This window comes from Pezoporus wallicus, unplaced genomic scaffold, assembly GCF_028554395.1.
Source record: "Pezoporus wallicus isolate ANWC-B61680 ecotype Strahan unplaced genomic scaffold, APGP_CSIRO_Pwel_v1 contig_8372, whole genome shotgun sequence".
In the NCBI taxonomy this organism is placed as follows: domain Eukaryota; kingdom Metazoa; phylum Chordata; class Aves; order Psittaciformes; family Psittacidae; genus Pezoporus; species Pezoporus wallicus.
In genome coordinates this window covers 503,182-529,038 of record NW_026640907.1, presented here as the reverse complement: position 1 = coordinate 529,038, position 25,857 = coordinate 503,182, and the positions used below count along the sequence as shown (strand labels likewise).

The following is a 25,857-nucleotide window of genomic DNA, read 5'->3' as shown; positions in this document are numbered from 1 at the left end:
GGCTAAAAGGGGTGAAAAGCAGCTTGCTGCACACAAGCAGAGGCTGCTGAAGGTACCTGCAGTGTGTCAGCTCACTGGGGGCAGATTTAGGCTTTGTTTTCAGCCTCCTTCAAACAAGCACCCCCAGCTTTTGGCAGGGAGAAGGCACCTTCTCCCCACGTCAGAGTGTTTCGGACTACCACCAAGCTGCTTCTCTATCCCTTTATTATCCTCTCCTAGCCAACACAGCCCTCTGACATGTGCTAACTCCTGAGTCAACCTCTAGCTGCTGCCCACAGTTTACTCAACAGCAACAGCTGCATGAAATGGATACAAGTTGGGCAATTGGATGTCCCAAAGATGTAAATCCTGGCTTTGTTCAGCCTGCTCTGACCCTGCCTGGAAAAAAAACTGTGAGAAGCTTTAGGGCTGCTGCTGCTGCTCTGCGAAACAGAGCGAGTGTGGAGGTTACAGTGCCACTGAAATCACCCTCCAAAGTGGCTGTAAAACACTTGTCAACACTGTGAAACGCTGCCTGTGTTGGTATAGCTGGAGCTGCCAAACCCTCCTGTCCTCTGTGGACACACTTGTGTAGTTTATTCTGGCACTGGAAGCAAAACAACCTGCAGTGACTAAGGCACCCTCATACCAATATAACTTTTTAATGAAAAATCATTTAAATGGGGAGGATTGTGCCTTATGCCCTCTCTGTATATTCAACTCGGTACAATGTGCTGACACTCGTGTAAGAAGAGCTTATTTTGGGCTACATTCAGTATATAAAGAGCAGACTAATATAGAACGATGCAAAAGACCTGCCCTGATATAAATACAGCCATACAGTGCTTCACATCATGGAATCCCGGACTGGTTTGGGTTGAAGGGATCTTAAAGCTCCTCCAGCTCCAACCCCTGCCACGGGCAGGGACCCCTTCCCCTAGAGCAGCTTGCTCCAAGCCCCTGTGTCCAACCTGGCCTTGAACACTGCCAGGGATGGGGCAGCCACAGCTTCTCTGGGCACCCTGTGCCAGCGCCTCAGCACCCTCCCAGGGAAGAGCTTCTGCCTAAGAGCTCAGCTCAGTCTCCCCTCGGGCAGGTTAAAGCCATTCCCCTTGGCCTGGCCCTACAGGCCCTTGTCCCAAGCCCCTCTCCAGCTTTCCTGCAGCCCCTTCAGGCACTGGAGCGGCTCTCAGGTCTCCCCTTCAGGAGCCTTCTCTTCTCCAGGCTGCCCCAGCCCAGCTCTCTCAGCCTGGCTCCAGAGCAGAGCTGCTCCAGCCCTCGCAGCATTTGATCATCAGTTGTTTCAAACCCACAAAATGGGGCTAAATCTTCCTGAAAAAGGGCAGGGTTCTTACTTGTAGTTTCCCAGGTAGAGCCCTGTCTGAACACAGTTCAGTCGCAGCAGTGGCTGTAGACAAGCATCACCTATCTGCAGCTGCACCCCTGCCTAAGGCCATGCCTCCTTCTCCTCCTCCTCCTCTGCTTCCAGTGGAGGTCAGCCAGGTTAGCAGCAGCAGCAGCCACACTCTTGGCCTTTGATCCCACCCTGGGGGTACAGCTTCCCATATTGCATCTTGCATATTTAAAACTTACCCCTTGATCATCTGGGGGGTGTTTATGCAGGTGGTGGATGCACCGTGCCCTGTCCGGCAGCGATTCCCAAATGCTGTGCAGCATATGGTGCCTTCCTCCCTGCTCCCACTGGGATGCAGCATGGAACAATGTCACTCCAGGCCCCATTTTCCTCATTGATGCTGATTAAAATTGACCCTGCTCTCTGGAGAAACCAGCTCCAACCTTCCCAAGGATAAAAGCTCTTAAATCCCAGCTGCTATATATATATATATATATATATATGTATTTAATTATTTGTTACTTACATCCTTGTATTTGAATACTGAATGGAATATTATCAGCTTGGATTCTGTATGAGTATTTCAAAGAACTCAAAACTATCTCCTTTCATCCAGCTGGATTTAGAAGGGCAAGCTGCAGAACCAAAGGGCTGAACATGGACCTTGTCAGGGTGGTTTAAATAGCCATTAGCTTGAAAAGGAAGAACGGAGAAGCTCTCTTGATTCCCATCTTTCCCTTTTAAAAGGGAATAGCACTAAGCTAATCAATAATACACAAATTTGTATGTCTAAACTATAATTTGCATACATTTCCAATTCTAATCCACAACACAAAGCTCCACAAAATGGAGAGAACAAAGAGGACTATGCATGATGCAGGAGGAGCAAGAGCAGCTCTCCAAATGGAAAGTCAAACCTTCTGCCTGCATCTCCAGTGGGTTAAACAGGAGTAAATCAAAAGCCAATTTAACAGATGACTGAGTGAGTGGCCTTACTTGTCCTGCTCTCAATGCCTAAAGCTACTCTGAATGAGGACAGTTAAGACACACGGGCTCCCAACCTGACTAGAGGACCAGACTGATGGCTTCTAATCGCAAATCCAGTTAACTCACACTTAAGAGCACAAATGAAACAAGGCACAACACCTAAACAGACCTACTGCAGGCACTCAGGTAGGAGTACACACACAGACTTTGGAGCATACCTTGGAATATATTAAAGCAGAAGGCACCACATCCAAAGGTATTAACTATTCAGCACATGCTAAAGGTGAATATTCAACAAGAGACAAGAGCTCTAATATCCAAAAGTGGATATGCAGCAAGCAGGAGTTTGCAGTATTCTCTGCAGGTCATGCTTTGCCCTAAAAGGCTGGACCAGATGATCCTTGAGGTAGGTGCCTTTCAACCTGAGATTCTAGGGTTCTACAGAAAGAGCTCCTCAATTTAGAACAGTCATAGAGCACTGTTTTTAGTCTCAGGAGCTAGAGAGAAATAGGTAAGTAAAGCAGACTGTGTGCTCAGACCACTGCCATCAACACAGGAGGCAGAGGGTCCCCAACTCACAGCAGAGCAAGGAAGACTGAACCAAGAAGCCTTTGCACTTCAAGATTAGAATCAGGTATTATTATATTAGACTAGGTAGACTGAGCTGAGCTCTTAGGCAGAAGCTCTTCCCTGGGAGGGTGCTGAGGCGCTGGCACAGGGTGCCCAGAGAAGCTGTGGCTGCCCCATCCCTGGCAGTGTTCAAGGCCAGGTTGGACACAGGGGCTTGGAGCAAGCTGCTCCAGTGGAAGGGGTCCCTGCCTGTGGCAGGGCTTGGAGCTGGATGAGCTTTAAGATCCCTTCAACCCAAACCAGCCTCATTTCTGCCCACTCCTGTTAGTGAAGAGCCAACGAGCTGAGAGATTCCAGCCCAGCAAGAAGCGGTGCTTTCAGTGGCCAAAGGAGCTGATTTCAATCTTCCCTCTTCAGAGCTAAACACCACAGCTTGTCAGGAGGCTGAGTGATGAGTAAATGGAAAGACTGGATAATAGCTTACAAACATTTAAAGAAATAAATACCAAAGAGTGTGGGCATATATACTTTTTTTTCATGGCCAAACAAGGAGCTGCACACAGGAATGTGATGAAATTAAGGCTAATCATGAAGAACAGCTTCCCGAGAGATTTATCATCCTGTGGGATAGCCCGAGCAGTGATGGATGCCTGATGACAGAGATCACTTGAAATTCTGCTGGGCAGCAAAGAACCCATGAAAATAGGCCTAAGGTGACATGGAGGCTGCTATGACATCCAACAGTATTCACCTCTCTAATTTGTATTGCAGATTCTCTTCATTCCAGGGTTGTTTCTCATCTGGTAGCCACACTGAATAAGCAAACAGCTTCAGCTGGAGCCACCTCCTCACTAACACAACCTATTTCATGTTGCACCTATTTTTGACTGGAAGCTGTACACCAAACTGGTGGTTTCAATTATTTGCCTGTAATGATCCCCAAATTCTTTTCCTGATCAGTTTGCTGGATGACTGCTCCATTTCACACATACTCGCCAGCTCAATCCCAACTTCTTTTCCAGTTATCTGTATTGAACGGCATTTGTCACCTCAATTATCCAAATTCTTTGGAATCCAGCCCTGCTGTTCCTCATTATAAACCCAAATCTTGCGACGTTCTGGGCACCCTTCTCCTCTCAAAGCCAAGAGCCACCGAGGAGACGCGGAGTCGCATCGGATATGGCTCAACTGCTTTGCCTCCAGTTTCTCTATTATCTTGCTTTTTTGGATGCCTCACTTCCAATGCTCTCTTCCAACCCATTTCTATAAACAGACAGAATAAAGATACTAAAAATGACCCTGGGAAGGGGGGAGGTCACTTTGTGAGTGTTTATTCACCAGATAAACTGGTTATGACCAGTCCTACAGCTCTGGAAGGCGCGCTCTCTTTCACAAGAGATTTGAGAATCTCCTTCCCACACGTCAGCGTGACTGGCAGCACACTTGGTGAGGAGACAGCCAGATCTGAGCTAAGCTAAAACAAAGACTGAATGACTGCAGCATCTCAACTCTATGCCCAAGTGCTTGCAGGGCAAGATAAACAGACAGCTCAAGCTACAGCCATTTGCACGGTCTTTAGTCCTTGAAATGGCAATCCTCTAAGGCCTAAAGACTTATAAACCCTTCAGTCCTCTAAACTACAAGTCCTCAATCACTAACCAACACTTTAGATAGTAATACTGTCAAAGATTACTATTACTATTTAGATAGAAATACTGTCAAAATCAGCCCCCTGACCTCCATGCCTGGTTGTTTCTGTATCTTTTTTACCTTCCTCATCACTGCTGTCAGACTGAAGCTGTTTGATTCGCTTCCTTTTCTTCTTTACATTTTCAGGTTCTCTTTCTTCCTCATTATCCGACTTGTCCACCCTCTTCATTTTACTGCTATAACAAGAAAGGAAAAAGAGGAATGAATGTGTTATCCCTTGCGTGTGCATCAAAGCATCACGTGTGTTTAGATGAGCACGTGTCTGACAGAAGTACTGCTAGCAAGGACATCAAATACCTCTCTACCTCTTAAAACCGTCACACACACTGAAGAATACTCACCTATACAATCAAGCAGAGGTGCAGGAGCATTTTTAAGCCTCTCACCCATACCCATACCCAGTTCTCCAAAACAAGAAGGATTTCTTTAGCCCCATGTTTTGCCCAGTACCTCACCTAGCTTGGCCACAGCACCCTGGCAAAAGAGCCTTTCTGATCTTGTCTCTTATAGCTCAGGCTCCCAAACACTAATGTCCCCAACAGCATCTCTCAGAAGCTCTTTTGACAGCCTGCTTGCCACTGACTGACTATGAGGTAGTGTCTCAGAATCCTGGAGCCATTTTTAAAGACTACTGGAGAAATAAAAGAGCTTCTTTCTTTTGAATGTTGGCGAGACGTGTCAGACTAACAAGCCTGGAGGCTAAAGGCCCACGTAGCCTCCTAGAGCTGGGACAGCCCAAGTGGCCTTCCCAACATCCCACTGCCAACACGCAGCTTTCCAGGCCCTTGGCTTCTTGACTAAGACTAGCAATAAGAAGTCCAGTGAGCACTAGCTGTGATGGTGGGCTGGGTGGTGGTGTGCTTACCTATTTAGTTAGAAACAGATCAAGACCACCAATTAATTACTCATAGGCCACCAGAGAGCCATCAGCCTGTAATGATTTTTTGTCTCTCTCAGTTTGGGTTGGATGAAACACAAAGGGCTCAACTTCAAATTGACTTGGAGTCTCAGCCCAAAGTAAACCAGCGACATTGAAAGCAGCACTACATGAGCTATGGAAATCAACAAGCAGAACTTTGTGTGCTGGAAGCTGTGTACATATAAGTTTGGGAATATACTACCTTCCCTGCAGTACAGGTGCTCCTGCCAGCCCCCCCAGATTGCCTGCAAGGTCTATGTTAACTCTCCTCACAGCGTGAGGTTGCCTCATGGAAAGCCACCACTGAATACTACCTGGACCGTGCCCCTTCCATGTGCAACGGCACAAATGGCCCCAAGGCATCTACAGCACTAAATGGAAAAGAAATATTAGGAGAGGATTCTAAGGGAGACAATCTTAGCCTGGTTTAATGCAATTTAGAAGCTGGAAACAGGAGGTGAGCCAGCACTGTGTGACCAGCCAGCTCCATGCAGCCATCAACAAGTGGGTTAACAGACTTTAGGGATCCTGAGAGGTGTCACCCACCTTTTTTTGTCCTTCTGTTGATTTCTAGCAGGTTCTGTTTTCTTCCCAGGCTTCTCTACAACAGTATTAAGGGATGACTCTGGTGCTGCTTCAGGAACCGAAGGCGTGATGACTTCCTTCTCTTCCTTTGGCTGCTCAGGCACAGAGTTGACTTTGAGTTTATCTGTGGACAAGCCATTACAAGAAGAACACTGGGCATTCAGTTTGACTGACAACAAAGGATGGGATAAAGAAAACCATTTACCAGCTTGGTTCTGCTGTTCCTGACAGCACAACCTAAGAAAACCAAGTGTGCCATAGCAGTTAAACTCTGTACAAGAGGGCTAAGAGGCAGAAGCCCTGACAATCACCAGGACCTGAGGCACTGCAGAAGGCTTGGGAGCCCCTCTTCTAGACATCCTCTTTAGCATAACGCCACATCCAGGATTTAGAAGGGAGCAACTGATCCATAAGCAGTTGCTCTCTTCTAAATTAGAGCTTCAGTCAAGCACAAAAGTGGCTGGAAACTGGAGAATCTGGACTGATGAATAGCAAGGAGAGGTGTGTGCAGTCCCCATCCTGTATAACATCAGAGTCTTGTCAGTAACATAACATAGTATTGTCAGTAAGAGCCATGGCTTCTTGTTCTACACTAACCCCAATGTGATTAAGAAACGTCCTCTTCTGCCTATAAGGACAATTCAGCTTCAAAAGGCTTAATCTAATACCACAAAAGAGATAGCAGGGGGGAGCAGACAGCAAAATACTATATTTATCCACCTCATAGGTGGTGCTGTCAGCACACCAGCACCTGATGGCAGTCTGTGAGCTTCACTCAGCAGCTCTACCCCACCAGAAACAAAGAACAGGCACGTCAGAAACCTGCAGCACCCAAAGCACAAGATGTCCAGCAAAGAAAAAGTATTTAATAAGGAGATCAACCACGTTCTTAGTAAGAACAGAGGCTGCTGAGAGGGCTGAGACTTCATGCCAATGCCTTTCTGATACTGCTTGGAAACCAGGCCGCCTGCTTCATTGAGCAAGGGAAAATATCTTATGGAGCAGAGCTTGACTGACAGCTCTCTTATTTATGATCAACAGCAGAAAGCTGAAGGACCCAGTTATTGTTATCTCAGGACTTTCTGGCAAGGGTGAAATCTCTGATGCCAGGACAGACATACTACACGCAGGGAATAAATCTTACTCCTGGAATCACCCTCTCTCTTCTAAACACATCAGAATTTCCAGTTCTACTCTGTTTGCTCCTTCCCTGCAGCCACCTCAAGTTTCCTTGAAGCACTCCCTGACAGGGCTCCATAAAGTGAACCCCATTGGAAATCATGGGAATGCATTCACAAAGCTTTCTCCATCACCACTGGGTCTTCTTTACCATGCAGTCTGCTGGGGTTCCAGCATCTGAACTCTGGTTCAGGGCTCTTCTTAGACCTTAAGAATTTACTTGAGTTCATTGTAGTAACTGTGTCCTCAGCTCCCTCAGCCACATAAAACAGGAACTCAATGATGCCCAACAGTACTGCGTCTTGTGTGTTCAGGGCTGGAACTGTACCCTGCAACCTCTGACAGAGGGCTGTTAGAAAGTGAACTTGGCTGTTTACTCCCTCCCAGTAACTCTTCTTTGAATCCTTTTGTACTTGTTATAAGGGCATCTTTCTTCAAAGTCCTACAGTCCTTTTCCAATGTCTATTTAAAAGGTATTTGCTTCAGACTTGGATCATTTAAGTCAGAAAGTAGCTCCAGAGGCCACCTAGTCTGAACCCCTGCTCAAAGGGAAGGCCACTCTTCAATTTTACCCTCAGTTTTGAGGCAAGAAGTTAACCCTCCATCTAACTCTAGACTCCTCAGTGGTCTGTGATGAAAAGCAAGCGTCATTAACGCGCCCTGTATAACAGGTCTTGGCAAACACTGGGCCAAGAGCTAATCTTCCAGCCAGAAGTACTCACTTTAAATCAGATTTCTTCTGCACACACACACAGAAAAAGCCTTCCTGGGTTAGGCTGCACAAATATGTCATTTCCATTGATCTGCATCCAGCAAGCTTTTTGTCTGAAAAATTCCACTTAAAACTCTTAATTTTTGCCTTAAGAGCTGCAGGCAAAAGTATTAACCCCTCTGAGGCCAAAAGAGCAGAAGAATAGTATGGAAAGCTGTAAGGAAAGAAGGGATATAAAGAAAATCCAACAAGTTTGACTGGGCAAGGGCGGGAAGGAAGAGTTGCGCTCCTTTCTCTTTATGCCTCCCATCATAGCTGTGTAACAACACACCTGAAATCATAGAATCATGGAATGGTTTAGGTTGGAAAGAACTTTGAGATTATCCAGTTCCAACCACCTGCCACGGGCAGGGACACCTCACACTAAACCATGGCACCCAAGGCTCTGTCCAACATGGCCTTGAACACTGCCAGAGATGGAGCATTCACAACTTCTCTGGGCACCCTGGGGCCAGTGCCTCAGCACCCTCCTAATAAAGAACTTCTTCCTTATATCTAACCTGAATTTCCCCTGTTTCAGTTTGAACCCGTCACCCCTTGTCCTATCACTGTAGTCCCTAATGAAGAGTCCCTCCCCAGCATCCTTGTAGCCCCCTTCACACACTGGAAGCTGCTCTGAGGTCTCCACACAGCTTCTCTTCTCCAGGCTCAACAGCCCCAACGTTCTCAGCCTGGCTCCATACAGGAGCTGCTCCAGCCCCTGAGCATCCTCGTGGCCTCCTCTGGATTTGCTCCAACAGCTCCATGTCCTTCTGATGTTGAGGACAACAGAACTGCACACGGTGCTGCAAGTAGGGGCTCAGCAGAGCAGAGCAGAGAGACAGGATCACCTCCTTCAACCTGCTGCTCACACACTGGTTATCTTTAATTGCTACTCAGCTTTAAAAAGAAAGCTGTAATTCCACTATCCCTCAGGATTTTTAGCTTTCAAACTCCAGTTTCTGCAAACAGATACACGTTCTAAAGCACTTACTCATGGCAGCTTTTCCAAAGAAGTTGTTCATTATGTTGCCCTTTGCTGGTGGTTTGCTGCTCGTCGCAGACACCTAGAAGCAAACAGAGGAGTAACCACAGGAATTATTCACACAGCAAAGCCCTCAAAATGCAAAGCCCTGCTTCTGGACAAGCAAAATAAACCTATATAGTTTGTTGACTGGTCAGCGTGTTGGATTTCAGCGTCTGTTTAGGAGAATGTGAAGATCCTAGATGAGTAAGTTACTCACTACTTAGCAAGGCCTGCAAATGCAGCTTAGGGCACATTCCCATCTGATGGTTGACAGTGTTACTGAAATAAGTGGTTGGGACTTGGGTCAGATCCCAGGCAAGAACTGTTCTTTTTGCAAACTATCAGTGCCTCAATTCACAGTAACTGACAGAGGAAAGAACAAAGATTGGCCAAACCATGAAGACTTTATCCAGCTCCTCTGGCACGTCCCCTGCTCTGCTGAAATAAATATCACTGCTCAATTCCACTAAGAGAGCCACCACCACAGTGAAAAATCACATACACAAAACACCCACCTAAGGAAGCCTGGCTTCCTCATCCCATTTAGTTTCATGCAAAAAAAGGCAACCAGACACTAAAGTTCCCCAAATATTCAGACACGTATTTCACCAGAGCTAAATTCACTATAAAAAATCAGAAAAATGAACTAAAATGCACTCAGCAGTTATTAAAAAAAGGCAGAACATATGCAGGGAATGTTACCATTTAAATCCCCATTTACTGGCTATATTGCTTTAAAAACAATTATACTGATTAAAATGGAATCCTATCCTGGAAAAAAGCAGCAGTGGAGAAGATAAACAGTTTAGTCTTGCACTGGTCAAGCTCCGAAACTTCCCTCACAGCACATGTTTAAACACCTTGATGCTTTTAAGACCTGGACTTCTCACATTGCACTTCTTGCTCAAAACAAAGCCTTTTAAGCACAATGGAGAGGAGCAAGATCCTCAACTGGTGCATATCTTGGCCTAACTGAGGACAACAGAACAACTGTTTCAGTAATGGAGCTGTGCTGGTTTATACTCATTCAAGGAGGAATGTCAAAGTGTCTATGATATTACAAAATCACACAGCAGTTTGGTCTGGAAGAGACTTTAAAGCTCAACCATTCACCCTCCCAGGGAAGAGCTTCTGCCTAAGAGCTCAGCTCAGTCTCCCCTCGGGCAGGTTCAAGCCATTCCCCTTGGCCTGGCCCTACAGGCCCTTGTCCCAAGCCCCTCTCCAGCTTTCCTGCAGCCCCTTTAGGCACTGGAGCTGCTCTCAGGTCTCGCCTTCAGGAGCCTTCTCTTCTCCAGGCTCACCCAGCCCAACTCTCTCATCCTGGCTCCAGAGCAGAGCTGCTCCAGCCCTCGTAGCATCTTCATGTCCTCCTCTGGATGAGGAATTATGGCAAATCTACTCTTGTGGATAGATCAAGAGCTTGGCACAACATGTTTCTGCCCAAGATGACTGACAGAAGGCACATTTGTACTACACAGTTGCAAAACTGACTGAGCACTCCCAGGGGACAGCAAGTTTAGCTCTAGAAGGAGGGGCTGAGGCTGTGCTACGGTGGTTAAGGTTATTTAGGTCGAGTAAGAGCAAAGCTCAAAGCATGGTTCATTAAAGCTATTAGCCCAGAGGGCTGCCAAAGAGTCTGAGGTAACTTACACTTGGGGCTTCCTTAGACTCCACTTTAGTTTCTTTATTTGTGTCCTGGGATTTGGAAGCTGCTTTTGCTGCAAACATTCCCATGATCCCTTTGGGCTGCTGTGTGGTTGGTTTAGCACTCGATGGTCCACGGCCATTGACTGCAGGGACACTGGCAGCACTCCTGTCACTTTTGGTCTGGGAACCATCCTGCACAGACGTCTGCGCTGGAGCGACTTCAACCACCGGCCTGGGGACTGCAGCATCACATCGAATGGCACTAAACCTGTGGGATGGAGGGACAAGTTTAATTAGCTTCTTACTTTTCACCTTGTTTTCCTGCCGGGTAGCATCTTCTCTGGTCCTGGCTTCTCTTGTTATGGTTAAAAGAGTAGGTTAGTTTGTGCATGGGAGAAGAAAGAAAGGCTGGCATACATTGAGAGGATGGAGACCTCTACTGAGATCAGCTGAAGCTGTCACAAAGAGACAGAGCTTTAAAACTCAGCTTCCAGTGTCTGAAGTGGGCTAAAAGGATGCTGGAGAGGGACTCTTCATTAGGGACTGCAGTGATAGGACAAGGGGTGATGGGTTCAAACTGAAACAGTGGAAGCTCAGGTTGGATATAAGGAAGAAACTCCTTATCGTGAGGGTGCTGAGGCACTGGCACAGGGTGCCCAGAGAAGCTGTGGCTGCCCCATCAGTGGCAGTGTTCAAGGCCAGGTTGGACACAGGGGCTTGGAGCAAGTTGCTCTAGTGGAAGGGGTCCCTGCCCGTGGCAGGGGATTGGAACTGGATGAGCTTTAAGGTCCCTTCCAACCAAATGATTCCATAATTCTATGATTCAAATGCTAAACAAGCTGTTCAGGATGGAGCAGACTACATTCTGTTCCTGAAGTGGTTCTGCTCTCTAAAGTTCACAACATAAACTGTATGTCTGGCTGATGATCCAAAACCTTTACTTCCAGATGCATTGACAGGCTACTACTGAGGCAACAAGCAGCTACAATCACATCAGCCAGGTAAATAAATCACAACTGAAAACAGAACTACTTGAATAGTAGCAGATCTACTAGTAATAGATCTACGCGACATTCAGAGTTAGATACATAAAGTCATCACCATGTAATCACTGGGAGACAGAGAAACATCTCAGCTTGTACCAGTCTGAAGTGTGACTGTTTGGGGCTCCAGAGCTCCAGGAACTAAACAACGTGCTCACAGTTACAACTTGCTGACAGTCAGGAATAGCAGGACCCAAAAATAACTAACTTTGACTCCCCACTGTGCAAATCACAGGCAAAGTTTTCCAGATTTCCTACACAAATGCCACAAAAAGGGCAGAGGCTGAGCCCTCCCAGCCCCCTGAATTGCATAGTGTGGCTTTATTTGCATAAGAACTAAATCAGGCTTCTGCCAATTAATTTCTGTGCCTCAGCGTTAGCAGCTCACATGGACAATCCACTTCTCCTAGGAGCAGGAACTGTGATGTGTTAACAAAACAACACCATCTCTACAGCATTTTTAGGCTGCAGCAGCACTCTCTTGACATTCAAACCTTTAAAGGAAGGAAAGAAGACATTGAAGAAAGATACACCCTACCCTCCTTTCTACTTTCAGTGTTTTCAACATGGTCAATGCTGAAGAAGCTTCACTTCTACTCCAAAGACCCCCATAAGCAACATCACAAACCCTCCACATTACAGACAGAATCCCAGACTGGTTTGTGTTGGAAGGGAGTTTAAAGCTCATTCAGTTCCAGCCACTGTTACAGGCAGGGACCCCTTCCATAGAGCAGCTTGCTCCAAGCCCCTGTGTCCAGCCTGGCCTTGAACACTGCCAGGGATGGGGCAGCCACAGCTTCCCTGGGCACCCTGTGCCAGCGCCTCAGCACCCTCACAGGGAAGAGCTTCTGCCTAAGAGCTCAGCTCAGTCTCCCCGGGGCAGGTTCAAGCCATTCCCCTTGGCCTGGCCCTACAAGCCCTTGTCCAAAGCCACTCTCCAGCTTTCTTGTAGCTCCTTTAGGTATTAGAACACTGTTATAATGGCTCCCTTGAGCCTTCTCTTAGGAAAGATGTGTTTTATATGTAAATAATAACATTTTATCATCCAAAATTATATTGACCATGGAACAAGCACATTTTACCCTCACACATTCCCAATTAGCTTGCTTTAGTGCTGCTGTGTGACTACAGCTTATGGGCTTGATCCAAAATACACTGAATAATCACTGAAAAACCAAGCAACACTTGGACTATGCTCTGCAAGCAAGGAGCTGCTTCTGCTTGGAAAGCTGACATTAGCAACATGGATTAAATCCAGTTATTTATACTAGCACATCTGAATACCTCCATCATCTCCCCATCTTCACAGGTCCCATATAAACACAGAAAAGGATATAGATCCTGCTCTAGAGTGAGAGATCTATGGGCTGACAAGGGAACACAGGAAGCCAGCAGGTTGTTTGCTATGAACATAAAGCTCTGACTTTTGCAGGTCCTGCAGGAATCTTGTCCCAGAAGACAATTCATCTAGTGGACATGGCAGAGGGAATGTGCTCACTTTCAATTTTGTTGAGCCAGGTCACAAACGAGCTTCCCTCAGTTTGCTTGGAAAACCCTGCTCCAAAGCCAGGAAGGGATTTACACATCAGAAAGCTACTGCAGAACCTGAATTGTCTGAACCTCCTGGATGCACAAATCCCAAAGGGACACTCCTCCAAGACACAAAATATCACCATGGGGAGTGCCCGAGAACAAACAGGCTGGAACAAGGCAACCGCAGCCAAACCTACAGCACACATTGTCACTGAGACAGTGTTTTCTAACCCTGACATTCACATTTGAAACACAGGGTGGTATTTTCTCAGCCACTCTCTCGTCCACACTTTGATTCTACTTTCAAATTCTATACTCTTTCTATGACACAACATTCAGGCATCTCCCTTTCTAAACCAGATTGGTCATGGCACTGTACGTCCTGATTACATCAAGCTGAAGCTATTGTGGTGGAAACAACATATAAAATGAAAAGCCACAGCTGCCAGGCAGCTTCTGGAGGGGAGACAATGACCCCTGGAGACTGAAGCACCTCTGAACTCTAGGACTACTGTTACAGAACCAGAATGGTTTGAGTTGGAAGGCACCTTAAAGCTCATCCAGTTCCAACCCCCTGTCACAGGCAGAGACACCTTCCACTAGAGTAGCTTGCTCCAAGCCCTGTCCAACCTGGCCTTGAACACTGCCAGGGATGGGGCATTTCTCTGATTCAACCATGAAGGACACTTGTGCTGCTTGGTCTCTTTTGGACACTTCCTCTATGCCTCAGGCTCTTACATATGGAGAAGAAGATCCTGTAAGACATCTTCAGAGAGGTGGATAAGCCCAGTCTCACAAACCAGAAGGCAAACTCTTGCTAGTGCTTTACTGAGCACATCACTCATGTTTTGCTCAGTCTGTTTCTATTTATTGTGTGACTGAACACTGGATAAAAATGGTCATGATCAAGCATGACCTGGAAATGAGAATGAAGTTTCCAGCCACCAGAAAAGAAAGGTGCTGGAACAGTCTGTCTATTAGAGTAACAGAGCAAATGAACCAAGTGCAAGATGGAAATAGCTCAGTTTATGAAACAATCATATAATGATCTGTCTGGCACAACTTGGAAGCTCTCTTCTTCAAGCTTTCTAAAAATCCAGGCGTATCAGGGAACCACTGATTCCTGCTGAAGTGCTCTATGTAGCAACACCTTATCAGCCTCAAATCATAGAATCAGCTCGGCTGGAAAAGACCTTTAAGATCATCAGGTCCAACCACTGAATCCCCAACACTTGCCCTGTCAACTCCATCTTTTAAGCAAGCAGCCTTTTGGTGTAGGAAATCCCTTACAGGTAATGGATCAGACCTGCAACACAAACACCAGCTGGGCTCTCCTGACTTCCTTCCCTAGTCGAGCTGATCCCTCCAATTCCCTGCCCTTATTTTTACATTTATAAGATTTGCCACTTTCCCCTCATCTAAATCATTTGCTTCAGCTTGTGCTAGCTCTTTTTACTCCTTTCCCCTCATGCCTTCTTTCCTGCCTCCCACCATGACCCCTGTATACTACTTACATGAGGCCCCAAGAGCCTATAGGGCTCATGGCAGGCTGGTGCTGGCCTTCTACCAACTGCTGAAGAAGAAAAACCAAGAAGCAACTCACTTGCTGCAGTTGTGCAGGTTTGTTTTGACAATATCATAGTCTGTGTTGTAGAGGGGTCCACTGTCCTTGAGCAGAGCTTTCTGAATGCTGTAGACATGCACGCTTGCAATTGTGGATAGTTTAGACTTCATTGCTGAGGAAAAGGAGGAGAGAAGTCCTCTGTTAGCACAGAACCATGTGGCAACTATTAGGCTGTACCAAGGATGGAGAAAGACTGATAGATCGCTTGACAGCAAGGACCTGAACATAAAAACATGTAATTGCACCTTTGTTCAGTCCTCACTAAGTGAGAGCTCATGTTAACAGACCCCACATGTCAAACATGTTTCCCACTATACATATTTGGTTCTTACACAACATTCCTGGTTCTTACGCAACTGAATTAAGAGCAATTTCTGTGTTGACTTTCAAAATATCTGGTGTTTGGGATCCAGAATATAGAATCACAGGCTGGTTTGGGTTAGAAGTGACCTTAAAGCTCATCTAGCTCCAAGCCCTTGCCATGAGGGCATATCTATATGACTATCTAAAGTTAAGGCAGAAAATAGATAGTCATAACTCTACCCTGCTGGAACTGCTCTCTGCCATTAAGGTAGCATCCACCTTATCAACTAGCATCAGTGCTGTCTCTAGTAGTCTGCTGGGATTCATGTTTTGTCTTTTCCACACCATTTAGACTGTGACTCCCTTGAGACAAGGGCTGGTTTTTAGGAATTCTTTGTTCATTGCTTATATTGTTCTTTCCACACAGTCCTGGTCTGAGACAGAGCTTCTAGGCACTGTAAAAATACACACAGTAATCATTCCTTGGGGCCAGTCCTAGACTATACAGCCCTAACTCCATCAAAAAAAATCTCAGCCTCTTCCAAATGTAAGTCATACCTTTGGCCTGTCTTCTAATACAAAAACCATGCCCAACCCTTTCCTCCAGAGCAAAACAGAGTATTACGTAGCACACATAATTCAAGCAACATGACAGATAGTAGTTGTGCTGCTCAACAATCTACTCCACTGATGAGGAAGGCTTTAGCAAGAAATCCACTTCAGATTTCAAAAAGGAAAATAAATGAGAGTCTTTCAAACCAAGTGAGGTCATGAGCCTATTTAAAGTCACCAACGCCACATTATGTTCTCAAGAGCCAAAGATGTTATTTGACAGTAAGGAAGAGCCTGCAGTTGTGTTTCAGTCGATACAGATCAGGCCTCATCAGCTGGACCAGACCTGGAAAGATGGTAACACAACTGACAGTGTATGGAGAGTAGCTGCAGGAAGCAGTGTCACAGTGGTGGGGTTTTTAAACCTCTGTGACAGGAAACCTCTCAGACAAGAGACAGAACGTTCTCATGGGACGTTTAAACTAAACCCCACATGATTCAGGGCAAATTAAGACTGCAATTGCACATAACCAACAACTAGAATTACCTGCTTCACCTTCCTTGGGAGCCTAAAGGCTTAGAACTGTTCTAACACCCTGAGACACTGCTGGACACTCCTAAGATACACTGCTGACCTTAAGGAGCTGTTGCCTGTCAGTGGCAGGGAGGCGAAAAAGAATCATTGGTTGAAGGGTGCAACAGAAAAAAAACAAAAAACGAAAAATCAGACCCAAATCACCAGCCTGAAGTTACAGCTCTTGGCTGAGAGACTGAAAATTCTGAGAAAAAGCTGGTACAGGGAGTACACACCTGAACCCAGCAGCCTGAGCAGGCATTTACGTGCAGATGGCAAGCTCAGAGCTTTCCTCACTTTACTGTTTTTTCAAAGAAAAAGTCAAAACCACATAATCTTCACAAGTTGCTCACCTTCGAGTTGGTCCTCTCTCACTACTGCAACCTTGTGGCACTGAAAAAAAATAGACAGATGGCAAACAACATATAGTAAGTATTTTTACATTTAAAGACTGATATTTTGGTTAACTGACCTTGTAACAGTCTCATAAGACCTAAAGGGGCTGCAGGAAAGCTGGAGAGGGGCTTGGGACAAGGGCCTGTAGGGCCAGGCCAAGGGGAATGGCTTGAACCTGCCCGAGGGGAGACTGAGCTGAGCTCTTAGGCAGAAGCTCTTCCCTGGGAGGGTGCTGAGGCGCTGGCACAGGGTGCCCAGAGAAGCTGTGGCTGCCCCATCCCTGGCAGTGTTCAAGGCCAGGTTGGACACAGGGGCTTGGAGCAAGCTGCTCCAGTGGAAGGGGTCCCTGCCCGTGGCAGGGGTTTGGGAGTGGATGAGTTTAAGATCCCTTCCAACCCAAACCATTCTATGATTCTATGATCTATTGAATAACAGAGTCTATTGATTATAGGTGCGGCTTTACAGCAGCAGAGAACACTGCCAATGCCTTTAAACAGCCATCAGCCACTAGTTCTTAAAGCTCTGCCTTCCTACTTTTCTAACAGACTGTTCCAGAGATCATTGCAACCCTGAAGAAATCCTCTGTGTTCCATTCCTGACACTGGGAGATGAGACACAGATAAAACAAGAAGTAAACAACTATGCAGCACAGTGGAGAACAGCAAACTAACACAGCTGATGTCTGTGGTAAGAAATCTGCCATACTAACCCACATCACCCATGTAGAGTTAGATTGCCAGTAAACTGACACAGCACCAGAGAAGCAAAGCATTGTGAGAAATTAAGCATTAAATTAAAAGCCAGAAATTAGTGTTTCTGGAAACATGCTCTGTGGCCAGTCTCCAAGGACTGTACCTGCTCCATGGCATTTAACAGGCTGCAATTCATACAGAGAGTATCCAAAGAGACAGGCTAGACAAAATCCAACCATTAATTTTAACTGATCCCACAGATTAGCCAGCAAAAGAGGGGAGAAAACAAAGGCAACTTGAAACACTAAATAAAGATTGAGAGTCTCAGTCCCTCGCCAAGGATGATAAAAAGCAGCAAGAAAAGAGTGTGCGGTGCTGAAGGCACGATGAGAATGATTTGTGACTGATTTCTATCCCTATCTCCTCTTGGATGAGTCTTGCAGTGGAATCCACAGTCTTTTGGCTACACCTACTGCCAGCAGACAGTAGTGCAGGGATACCACAAGCACAGGGCTGCGTTTGAAGCGCTCACACCCCTTTCCCAGCCAAAACTCACTTGTGCCAGGTCTTACCCACCAGCTACTCCAATACCTACACATCACTTGGAAGCATCATCCAGATCTGACCCTCTTATCCTATCTGCTCCAGTTATCCCTCCAACACGCAGCCCGAGGAACTTTAAACTCCTCCCGTGTGGCATTCCTAACCCTGGCATTGCTTCATGCCTGCTCCTGATGACTTACTGCACCTGTAGGTCACCTCTCTAAGCAGACGCTGCTCCTGCAGTGTTCAAAACCAAGATGTTTAAAAGCAAACCAAGAAGTGACTTTTCTATGTTTACCTGGGTACAGATCTTGTCTTAAAAATACCCAATAAATAATGTGATCCTATGTCAGAATTCATATGTTTCAAATATATTATAATATATTCAAATATATTATAATTATATATATAATTTAATAATAATAGAATGCGCTGACAATTCTCTAGTGAGCCAAGAGATGCCACTTTGCTGTTTCCAGAAGAGATCAGGGGAAAACCTGTTGAACTCAGGCTATAAATGTGCCACAGCTGTACATTTATAATATATATCTATATTTATATTTAGTATATATTTATAGCATATTCATATATATTTGTAGTATATTTAAATATATACTATATTTTTATATATATTTATTTAAATATATTTATGGTATGTTTATTTAAATACATTTCAGTATATTTATATAACATTTGCAGTATGATTATTTATAGTTTGCTTCTCTATATTTAAACGTCTATATAGTTAACGAAATTCATATATTTAATATATATTTATTTGTATAGATATTTAACTAGATATAAATATGAAAATTATAAATGATCACACTATAAGTGTTTATATAAATACACTAAAATGTATGTAAATGTATGTATTTTATGTAAATACATATTTAGATCTTTAAATAAATAATTACTTTCAATTTCAGGCAGCCTTGGAGAATTAAAGAGAACATTCCATGCATCTGAACCAGTTTATTATTAAGGAAAACAAACAACAGAAGGTTTGTTGGGGCTTTTTCCCAATCCACACATAAAAGCCAGAACACCCTGAGGCGAACCAACTCCAAATGAAGACTGTGGATTGTGTTGTAAAGAGATTTTGGGGTATCTAAAGATACAAATAGATACCTGGTGGAATGACAAAGGTATTCAGTGTTTGGGTATTAAGTTGTTCTGTGAGCAGAAGGAAACAGATGTTCTATTTGCTCCTCTCTTTCAAACAGCACTGGGGTACCCAGCTGAAATTTTAGGTGGTAAGCAATGAGGAAAAAACCCATATAAATTAAGTAGTGCTTAAAGCTTCATAAGCTAAAGCATTTTAAATACAAAATATTGTTATCAATACATGTTTTCCTTGTGTACCAGGATAAAATGTTGCCTCAATTAACAATTTAAACTATTATTCTATTTATTACTATTCCATTCTAACTGAATTCCAAGCTCTCTCCAAACACTGCTCAGCACTTCCATGCCACAGCAGATCCCGAGGAACGGATTAGCTCATCTCACAAGGGTTCCTCCAGATCTCTGCAAAATCTTTGCCATCCAATAACAGTGCTAGGATTGAGAGATGACTGACAGCACTGCATTAAATCAAAGCCCTGGTGTGTTATTCAGCACTGTATTATCAAGTCATGATCTTTCCTCCCCATCATTTGTATGCTGGGACAAGGCTAGCACCGCATTTTGTATGTGCACAGAAAACTTTTTTCCACTGGAAAAAAAAGAGAGCAAATTCAGTTTTGACCCAAAAATCATAAACCAAGAGGGAATCCACAAGAACAAAGAGCTCACAGACACCCTTGAGGAACCACTCACCACGTGTCCATTCTGGATGAGGTTTCCAGCTACTAAGTAGGTGACATGAAGCTGAGCTCCTGAATTCTCCTTTCGTTTCCTCTCCACATAATCATAGAGCATCCTGCACAAAAGAAACCAGTGTTAATCACCTAGGAAGGAAAGAGCCCACCATCACCCCTTCCATAAAGCTTACGTAAAGGAAGAGTAAAGCCAGCCTGGCATGGAATCTTTTCAAATAAGCAGTGCTATTTCAACCAGGATTCAATTTATCTCAGTAAGCCACGTTCTTCCTCTGCCACTTTGGAGAATCTCAGTCCAACCACGGTATAAACCAAAGGTGAAATGAATACAAGCTCTCAAAGCTTGCACAGTTGGTTGCAGGTGGTCTCACATCCTCTGGACAGCTTGTTCCAAAGTGTCACCCCAGGAAAGGCTGTTTTCCTCATTATATCCCAGTGTTCTGAAACACCTGATGAGGAACTGGTGATCTCTGGTACCTAATCACACTACCAGGTGTATATATACAACCCCAGCCAGATCCACTGGCACAGGGATTAGAAACAGGAGGGAAGAGCATTATTAATACAATTCTGTGATTACTGATGACAAGATAGAGTGGAGACTGAAGCTTTCAGCTTGATTTATGTTGAGTGTCCCACATAATAGGGCAGAGACACTGCTGAACACTATGAGGACAATATCTGGCAAAAATACATGAAGATCATCACTGCTGCAATTACCACACTGTCCCAGCCAGCACAATCACTAAAACAATCCATTTGTGCTATCAGCCACTTTCCAGCTTCTAGGAGAGAGTTTTAAGCACAAAGATGCCACCAGAGCTCTCCATCTCCAGGTTGCTTTCAAGGGTATGAGAAGGTGCCTCTGCTTCACCTACTTTACTGTATGACCAGAATGGCTCCCAGCAGAGCTCTCCAGTCACCTCCACACTATCACTGAAGCACAGTCAGGTTTACACATCATCTAAGTTGTTCACACACAGGCAGAGGAAAGAGACCAGACAATCTCTTCATTACATTAGAGTTTATGCTCTAGTGGTTTGGGCAGGACACGTGAAGCTGAGCTAAGTACATTGCAGCTGAGCACACAGCAAACATCCCTTCAGGTCCAAGCTACAGCCAGAAATAAGGAGAGAAAACACTGTATTATAGAGCTTGACACTTTCATGGAGCCTTTAAATCATATGCTTGATTTTACCTTCCTGTGCAGCAACAGCCCTGGAATCCTTGAGAGCTCATTCTTTGTTTTATAGGAGATTTAAAAGGTTACGATTTTTATTCTTCAAAATACACCAAGACAAGGTTATATATTTATACTAAATTCAGAGAAGCAAAACCATGCTGACAGCTTCCCCAGCCTTGAAGCATCTACCCATGCCCATCAAGCCTGGTAAGGAGATCTTTATAATGGGCTGTGCAGCAGGGTGATCAGAATGAATAAGCATTTGCATACACATGAGCTGCAGTTGCAATCAGTGTTGGTTTGTGTTTTCCTGATCCTGCTCCCAGCAATATCCATGGATAACGTACAATATCCTAAGCTGGGACACGCAGCAGCAGGCTTTCACAGAGGCACAGCTCTGCAGAACCACAGCCCCGTTCTGAAAACACATCCAGGATGGAATATAACACTAAACCAGCTATTCCAACCAAAGAATTTATGGTCTAAAGCAGCATAAGGTGTCCAGCTGAGCGCTGCTCTCTAAAGCACAACTCCCAAAGGCAAGACCTGCCCCCAGGAAGACACTGAATAACAGGCTGTGCCCAAGAAGGATTTTAGAGTATTTCCAGAGGGATAATTTTAATGTATTAACCATGATTGTGAAATGAGTCATTAGCAAGGTTTTGCCCCAGAACAAAACGTTTGTGGGATGCACTAATACCTACTGTTTAGCCTGGTTGACATGAACTCCCAGGGTATAGCTCAGCCACTTGTACGTTACCTGTAACAAGAACAAAGCAAATCTCACTTCAGTAAGAAAACTGCAACCCTGTGACTTGTTAAACCTCCATCTACTCGTTTAATGGGTAAGTCAAACTCATCCCTGCCTCCAAGAAACACACAGCAAACCCTGTTAGAAGGGAGAGCACTTGGACATGCACCCAGGCAAGCTTTCATGAGTAGACTGAATTCCTGAGACCGGAGCAAAATACATGCCCTGAAAGGTGTGGTTTTGGGAACACCTTCTTGAAATGCCATTATATAAACAGCAGGCATGCAAAACACGCTCACTGCTTAGCTTCACAATGCAGGAAACCAGCTAAACAGCGCAAGTTTTAGCTGTGAGAAGCTCTTACTGCTCTCCCAAACGACTACTGATTGGAGTCCTGCTACAACTTGGATTTCTGCTGCCTGGCCACTGCCTTAGAACCATGGAATGGTTTGGGTTGGAGGCACCCTAAAGCTTCTCCAGCTCCAACCCCTGCCACGGGCAGGGACCCCTTCCACCAGAGCAGCTTGCTCCAAGCCCCTGTGTCCAACCTGGCCTTGAACACTGCCAGGGATGGGGCAGCCACAGCTTCTCTGGGCACCCTGTGCCAGCGCCTCAGCACCCTCACAGGGAAGAGCTTCTGCCTAAGAGCTCAGCTCAGTCTCCCCTCTGGCAGGTTAAAGCCATTCCCCTTGGCCTGGCCCTACAGGCCCTTGTAAAAAAAAACACTTGCTCTGTTATTTAGACAAGGCATGGCTTTTATACCTGTTTCTCCTCCCGCTCTGCCTCTTTAAACTAACCCTAAGGCTATGAAGAACAGTCTGCCCCATCCCTGGCAGTGCTCAAGGCCAGGTTGGACACAGGGGCTTGGAGCAAGCTGCTCCAGTGGAAGGGGTCCCTGCCCGTGGCAGGGGTTGGGACTGGAGGAGCTTTAAGGTTCCCTCCAACCCAAACCACTCTGGGATTCTATGAGATGTTAAATTAACCTCAGGGGGGCGAATACTGTAGTGACAGTAGTGACAGGACAAGGGGTAACAGGTTAAAACTTAAACAGAGGAAGTTTAGATTGGATCTAAGGAGGAAATTCTTTCCTGTTAGGGTGCTGAGGCACTGGAATGGGTTGCCCAGGGAGGTTGTGAATGCTCCATCCCTGGCAGTGTTCAAGGGCAGGCTGGAGGAGGCCTTGGGTGCCATGGTTTAGTGTGAGGTGTCCCTGCCCACGGCAGGGGGTTGGAACTGGATGATCTTAAGGTCCTTTCCAACCCAAACCGTTCTCTGATTGTAATATCCTGACCAGAAACCCATCTCCCGCCCAGCCTGACAGGAACCCCGCGGTAACCGCGCAAAAGCGAACTGCAAACAGTGCCAGGCACCACAGCGGCCCTCCCGACGGGGAGGAAACCTCCGGCGAGCAGCGCTGAGGAGCCAAGCAGCTTCAGCCGCTGCAGCCTCCTTCCGCCAGCGGCCCCGGGCACCCACGGGTGTCCCACAGGCGGGGGGCACCTGCGGGCTTGGGGTGCACCGGAGCGGTGAGGGGGGGGGAGGCCTCGCACCGGTGTCAAGGCCCAGCCTCCTGAGGGGACCCCGAACGTAAACAGGGACCCCCCCACAACCACAGCCATGAGGGGAGGGGAAGCGGCCGGCTCAGCTGCCGCCCCCCGGGCGGGACTCACGATGCGGTTCTGGTCGGTGACGAACTCGTCGATGTTCTCGAGGTAGAGCTCGTCCTCCATGGCGGGCGGCAGGCCAAGGCTGGGCCGCGGGCGGCTTCCCGCGCAGCTCAGGCCCGCGGCCGCCACCCCGCTGCCATGGCAACGAGGCCGACGGCGGCTGCGCGGGGACAAAAAGCCGCGGCGCTGAGTGCGGCGGCGCCGCCGGGTCCTTGTGCCCGCCGCCGCCGGGTCCTTGTGCCCGCCGCCTCCGGGTCCCTGTGCCCGCCGCCGCCGGGTCCCTGTGCCCGCCGCCTCCGGGTCCTTGTGCCCGCCGCCGCCTCCGGGTCCCTGTGCCCGCCGCCGCCCGGTCCCTGTGCCCGCCGCCTCCGGGTCCTTGTGCCCGCCGCCTCCGGGTCCCTGTGCCCGCCGCCTCCGGGTCCTTGTGCCCGCCGCCGCCTCCGGGTCCCTGTGCCCGCCGCCTCCGGGTCCTTGTGCCCGCCGCCTCCGGGTCCTTGTGCCCGCCGCCGCCTCCGGGTCCTTGTGCCCGCCGCCGCCGCGGTCCCACACCAGACCCGTGGTCCCACATCATCCCCGTGTCCCAGATGCGGGCTCTTTCGCCTCACAGAGTGGAGATGCTGTTTAATTCATCTCTGTGCAAAGCTGGGGGTATGGGACAGCCCCCAGGCTGCCGGCAGCCCGCTTTTGCACATCTCGAGCAGTGAAATCAGTGTTTGCCGTGTATTTAAATCCTTACCTACAGGCATTTGCTCTTAGTCCCCGACTCCACGTAAAGACACATTGATTCCACTACACGGGTTCCATGAGTAAGGGTAGCTGAGGGCAAGGCTCTCCTGCCTCCGGGGCTGGTTGTCAGCTTTACCATGAACCAAGCTCCTTCAGGGCTGCCGTTGTCTCCTGTTCTGCTGAGCTTCACAGAATGGATGCTGTTGGGTTTCTTCCTTTTGACCCCAGGTTCCTTCCGCATCTGTCTGAAGGGAGCTTTTACTCTCCTGATCCCAGTGGTTCATGGACCAGCCCTGTGGCTCTCCCCAGGTCCTGTAAGCTCAGAGGGAAAAGTTTCTGTTCCAAACCCAAGAGTTTCACTTTTGTACACATAAACCTCTACCAAATCTTCACTTCTTCATTGCTAGAGAGCACCCTCACAGCCCCACACAGCCCCACGCTGTCTCCTCATGGCCCCACAGCCCCACACAGCCCCACGCTGTCTCCTCATGGCCCCACAGCCCCACTCAACCCCTCGCCGCTCCACATCCTTCCCACCATCCCACCACTCCTCACCTCCATCGCCCTGGCCTCGGGCTGACCCAGCGCCTTCTCCCTGACAGCCAGGGCAGGACGAGCCATTGTATGGAGCACATGGAATCATGGAATGGGTTGGGATGAAGGGAGCTTAAAGCTCCTCCAGCTCCCACCCCTGCCACGGGCAGGGACCCCGTCCACTGGAGCAGCTTGCTCCAAGCCCCTGTGTCCAACCTGGCCTTGAACACTGCCAGGGATGGGGCAGCCACAGCTTCTCTGGGCACCCTGTGCCAGCGCCTCAGCACCCTCCCAGGGGAGAGCTTCTGCCTAAGAGCTCAGCTCAGTCTCCCCTCGGGCAGGTTCAAGCCATTCCCCTTGGCCTGTCCCTACATCCCTTGTCCCAAGCCCCTCTCCAGCTTTCCTGCAGCCCCTTCAGGCACTGGAGCTGCTCTCAGGTCTCCCCTTCAGGAGCCTTCTCTTCTCCAGGCTGCCCCAGCCCAGCTCTCTCAGCCTGGCTCCCTAGGAGATCCCATGGCCCCCTCCCTTCATTGGGATAACAGAACTGCTCCGGCAGCTCTGTCCCTGCAGGTGATGTTCTTCACTTTACCAGCAGTTCGGTACAAGCAGCACAAAAGGAGTGAATCGGTGATGTCTAACAGAGCCACGGCATTCGTTTCTGTGGGACAGAACTGAAGCGTGTTTCCTCTCCTGCCTGTGATTTCAGCTGAGCTGAAAATCGTGCTTTTAGGGTAAGAAATGGGTTCTTCCAATGAAGAGAGCACTGAAACGTTGCCTTCGTGAGCACCGGGTGTTTGCCTGACTTTAAACTTCCTGGGTTTAACCTAAAAGAGGGGAGATTCGGAGTAGGGAGAAGGAAGAAATCCTTCCCTGTGAAGGAGGTCACAGGGAGCTGCAGGATCTCATGGTCTGTACTGAATGCTGCTTACTCCTGCACATTAAAGTGGTCGTCACAGCTACAGACTGCTCATTGCAGTGAATGAGGAGCTGAAGGCTGGAACCCACGCTGTCTCCTTCCCCTGCATAGTAACACGTGTAAATGCTGTTTCACTTGTAAAGGATGTATTGGGCAGAGAAGAGATTCAGAGCAGCCCAAGGAGAGGGACTTGGGGGTGTTGGTCCATGAGAAAATGAACATGAGCCGGCTTCAGTGTGCGCTCGCAGCCCAGAAAGCAACCGTATCCTGGGCTGCATCCAAAGGAGCG

At 47.2% G+C, this 25,857-nt stretch overlaps 1 protein-coding gene across 2 annotated transcripts in view; it reads right to left on the bottom strand.

Annotated features, from left to right (window-relative positions):
• The window catches only part of POLD3 (DNA polymerase delta 3, accessory subunit), a 31,242-nt gene extending 7,727 nt beyond the window's left edge, over window positions 1-23,515 (bottom strand). For both annotated transcript variants that reach the window (XM_057421185.1, XM_057421186.1), the window contains exons 1-9: window positions 23,396-23,515; window positions 21,679-21,734; window positions 19,790-19,892; window positions 16,691-16,730; window positions 14,888-15,020; window positions 10,712-10,976; window positions 9,029-9,101; window positions 6,066-6,228; window positions 4,661-4,773 (exon numbers count right to left, since the gene is read on the bottom strand). In XM_057421185.1, coding sequence (XP_057277168.1) covers window positions 4,661-4,773; window positions 6,066-6,228; window positions 9,029-9,101; window positions 10,712-10,976; window positions 14,888-15,020; window positions 16,691-16,730; window positions 19,790-19,892; window positions 21,679-21,734; window positions 23,396-23,455 — 1,006 coding nt within the window. In that variant the 5' untranslated portion in view covers window positions 23,456-23,515. The remainder of the gene's footprint in view (window positions 1-4,660; window positions 4,774-6,065; window positions 6,229-9,028; window positions 9,102-10,711; window positions 10,977-14,887; window positions 15,021-16,690; window positions 16,731-19,789; window positions 19,893-21,678; window positions 21,735-23,395) is intronic.
• Between the last annotated feature and the right edge of the window lie 2,342 nt (window positions 23,516-25,857).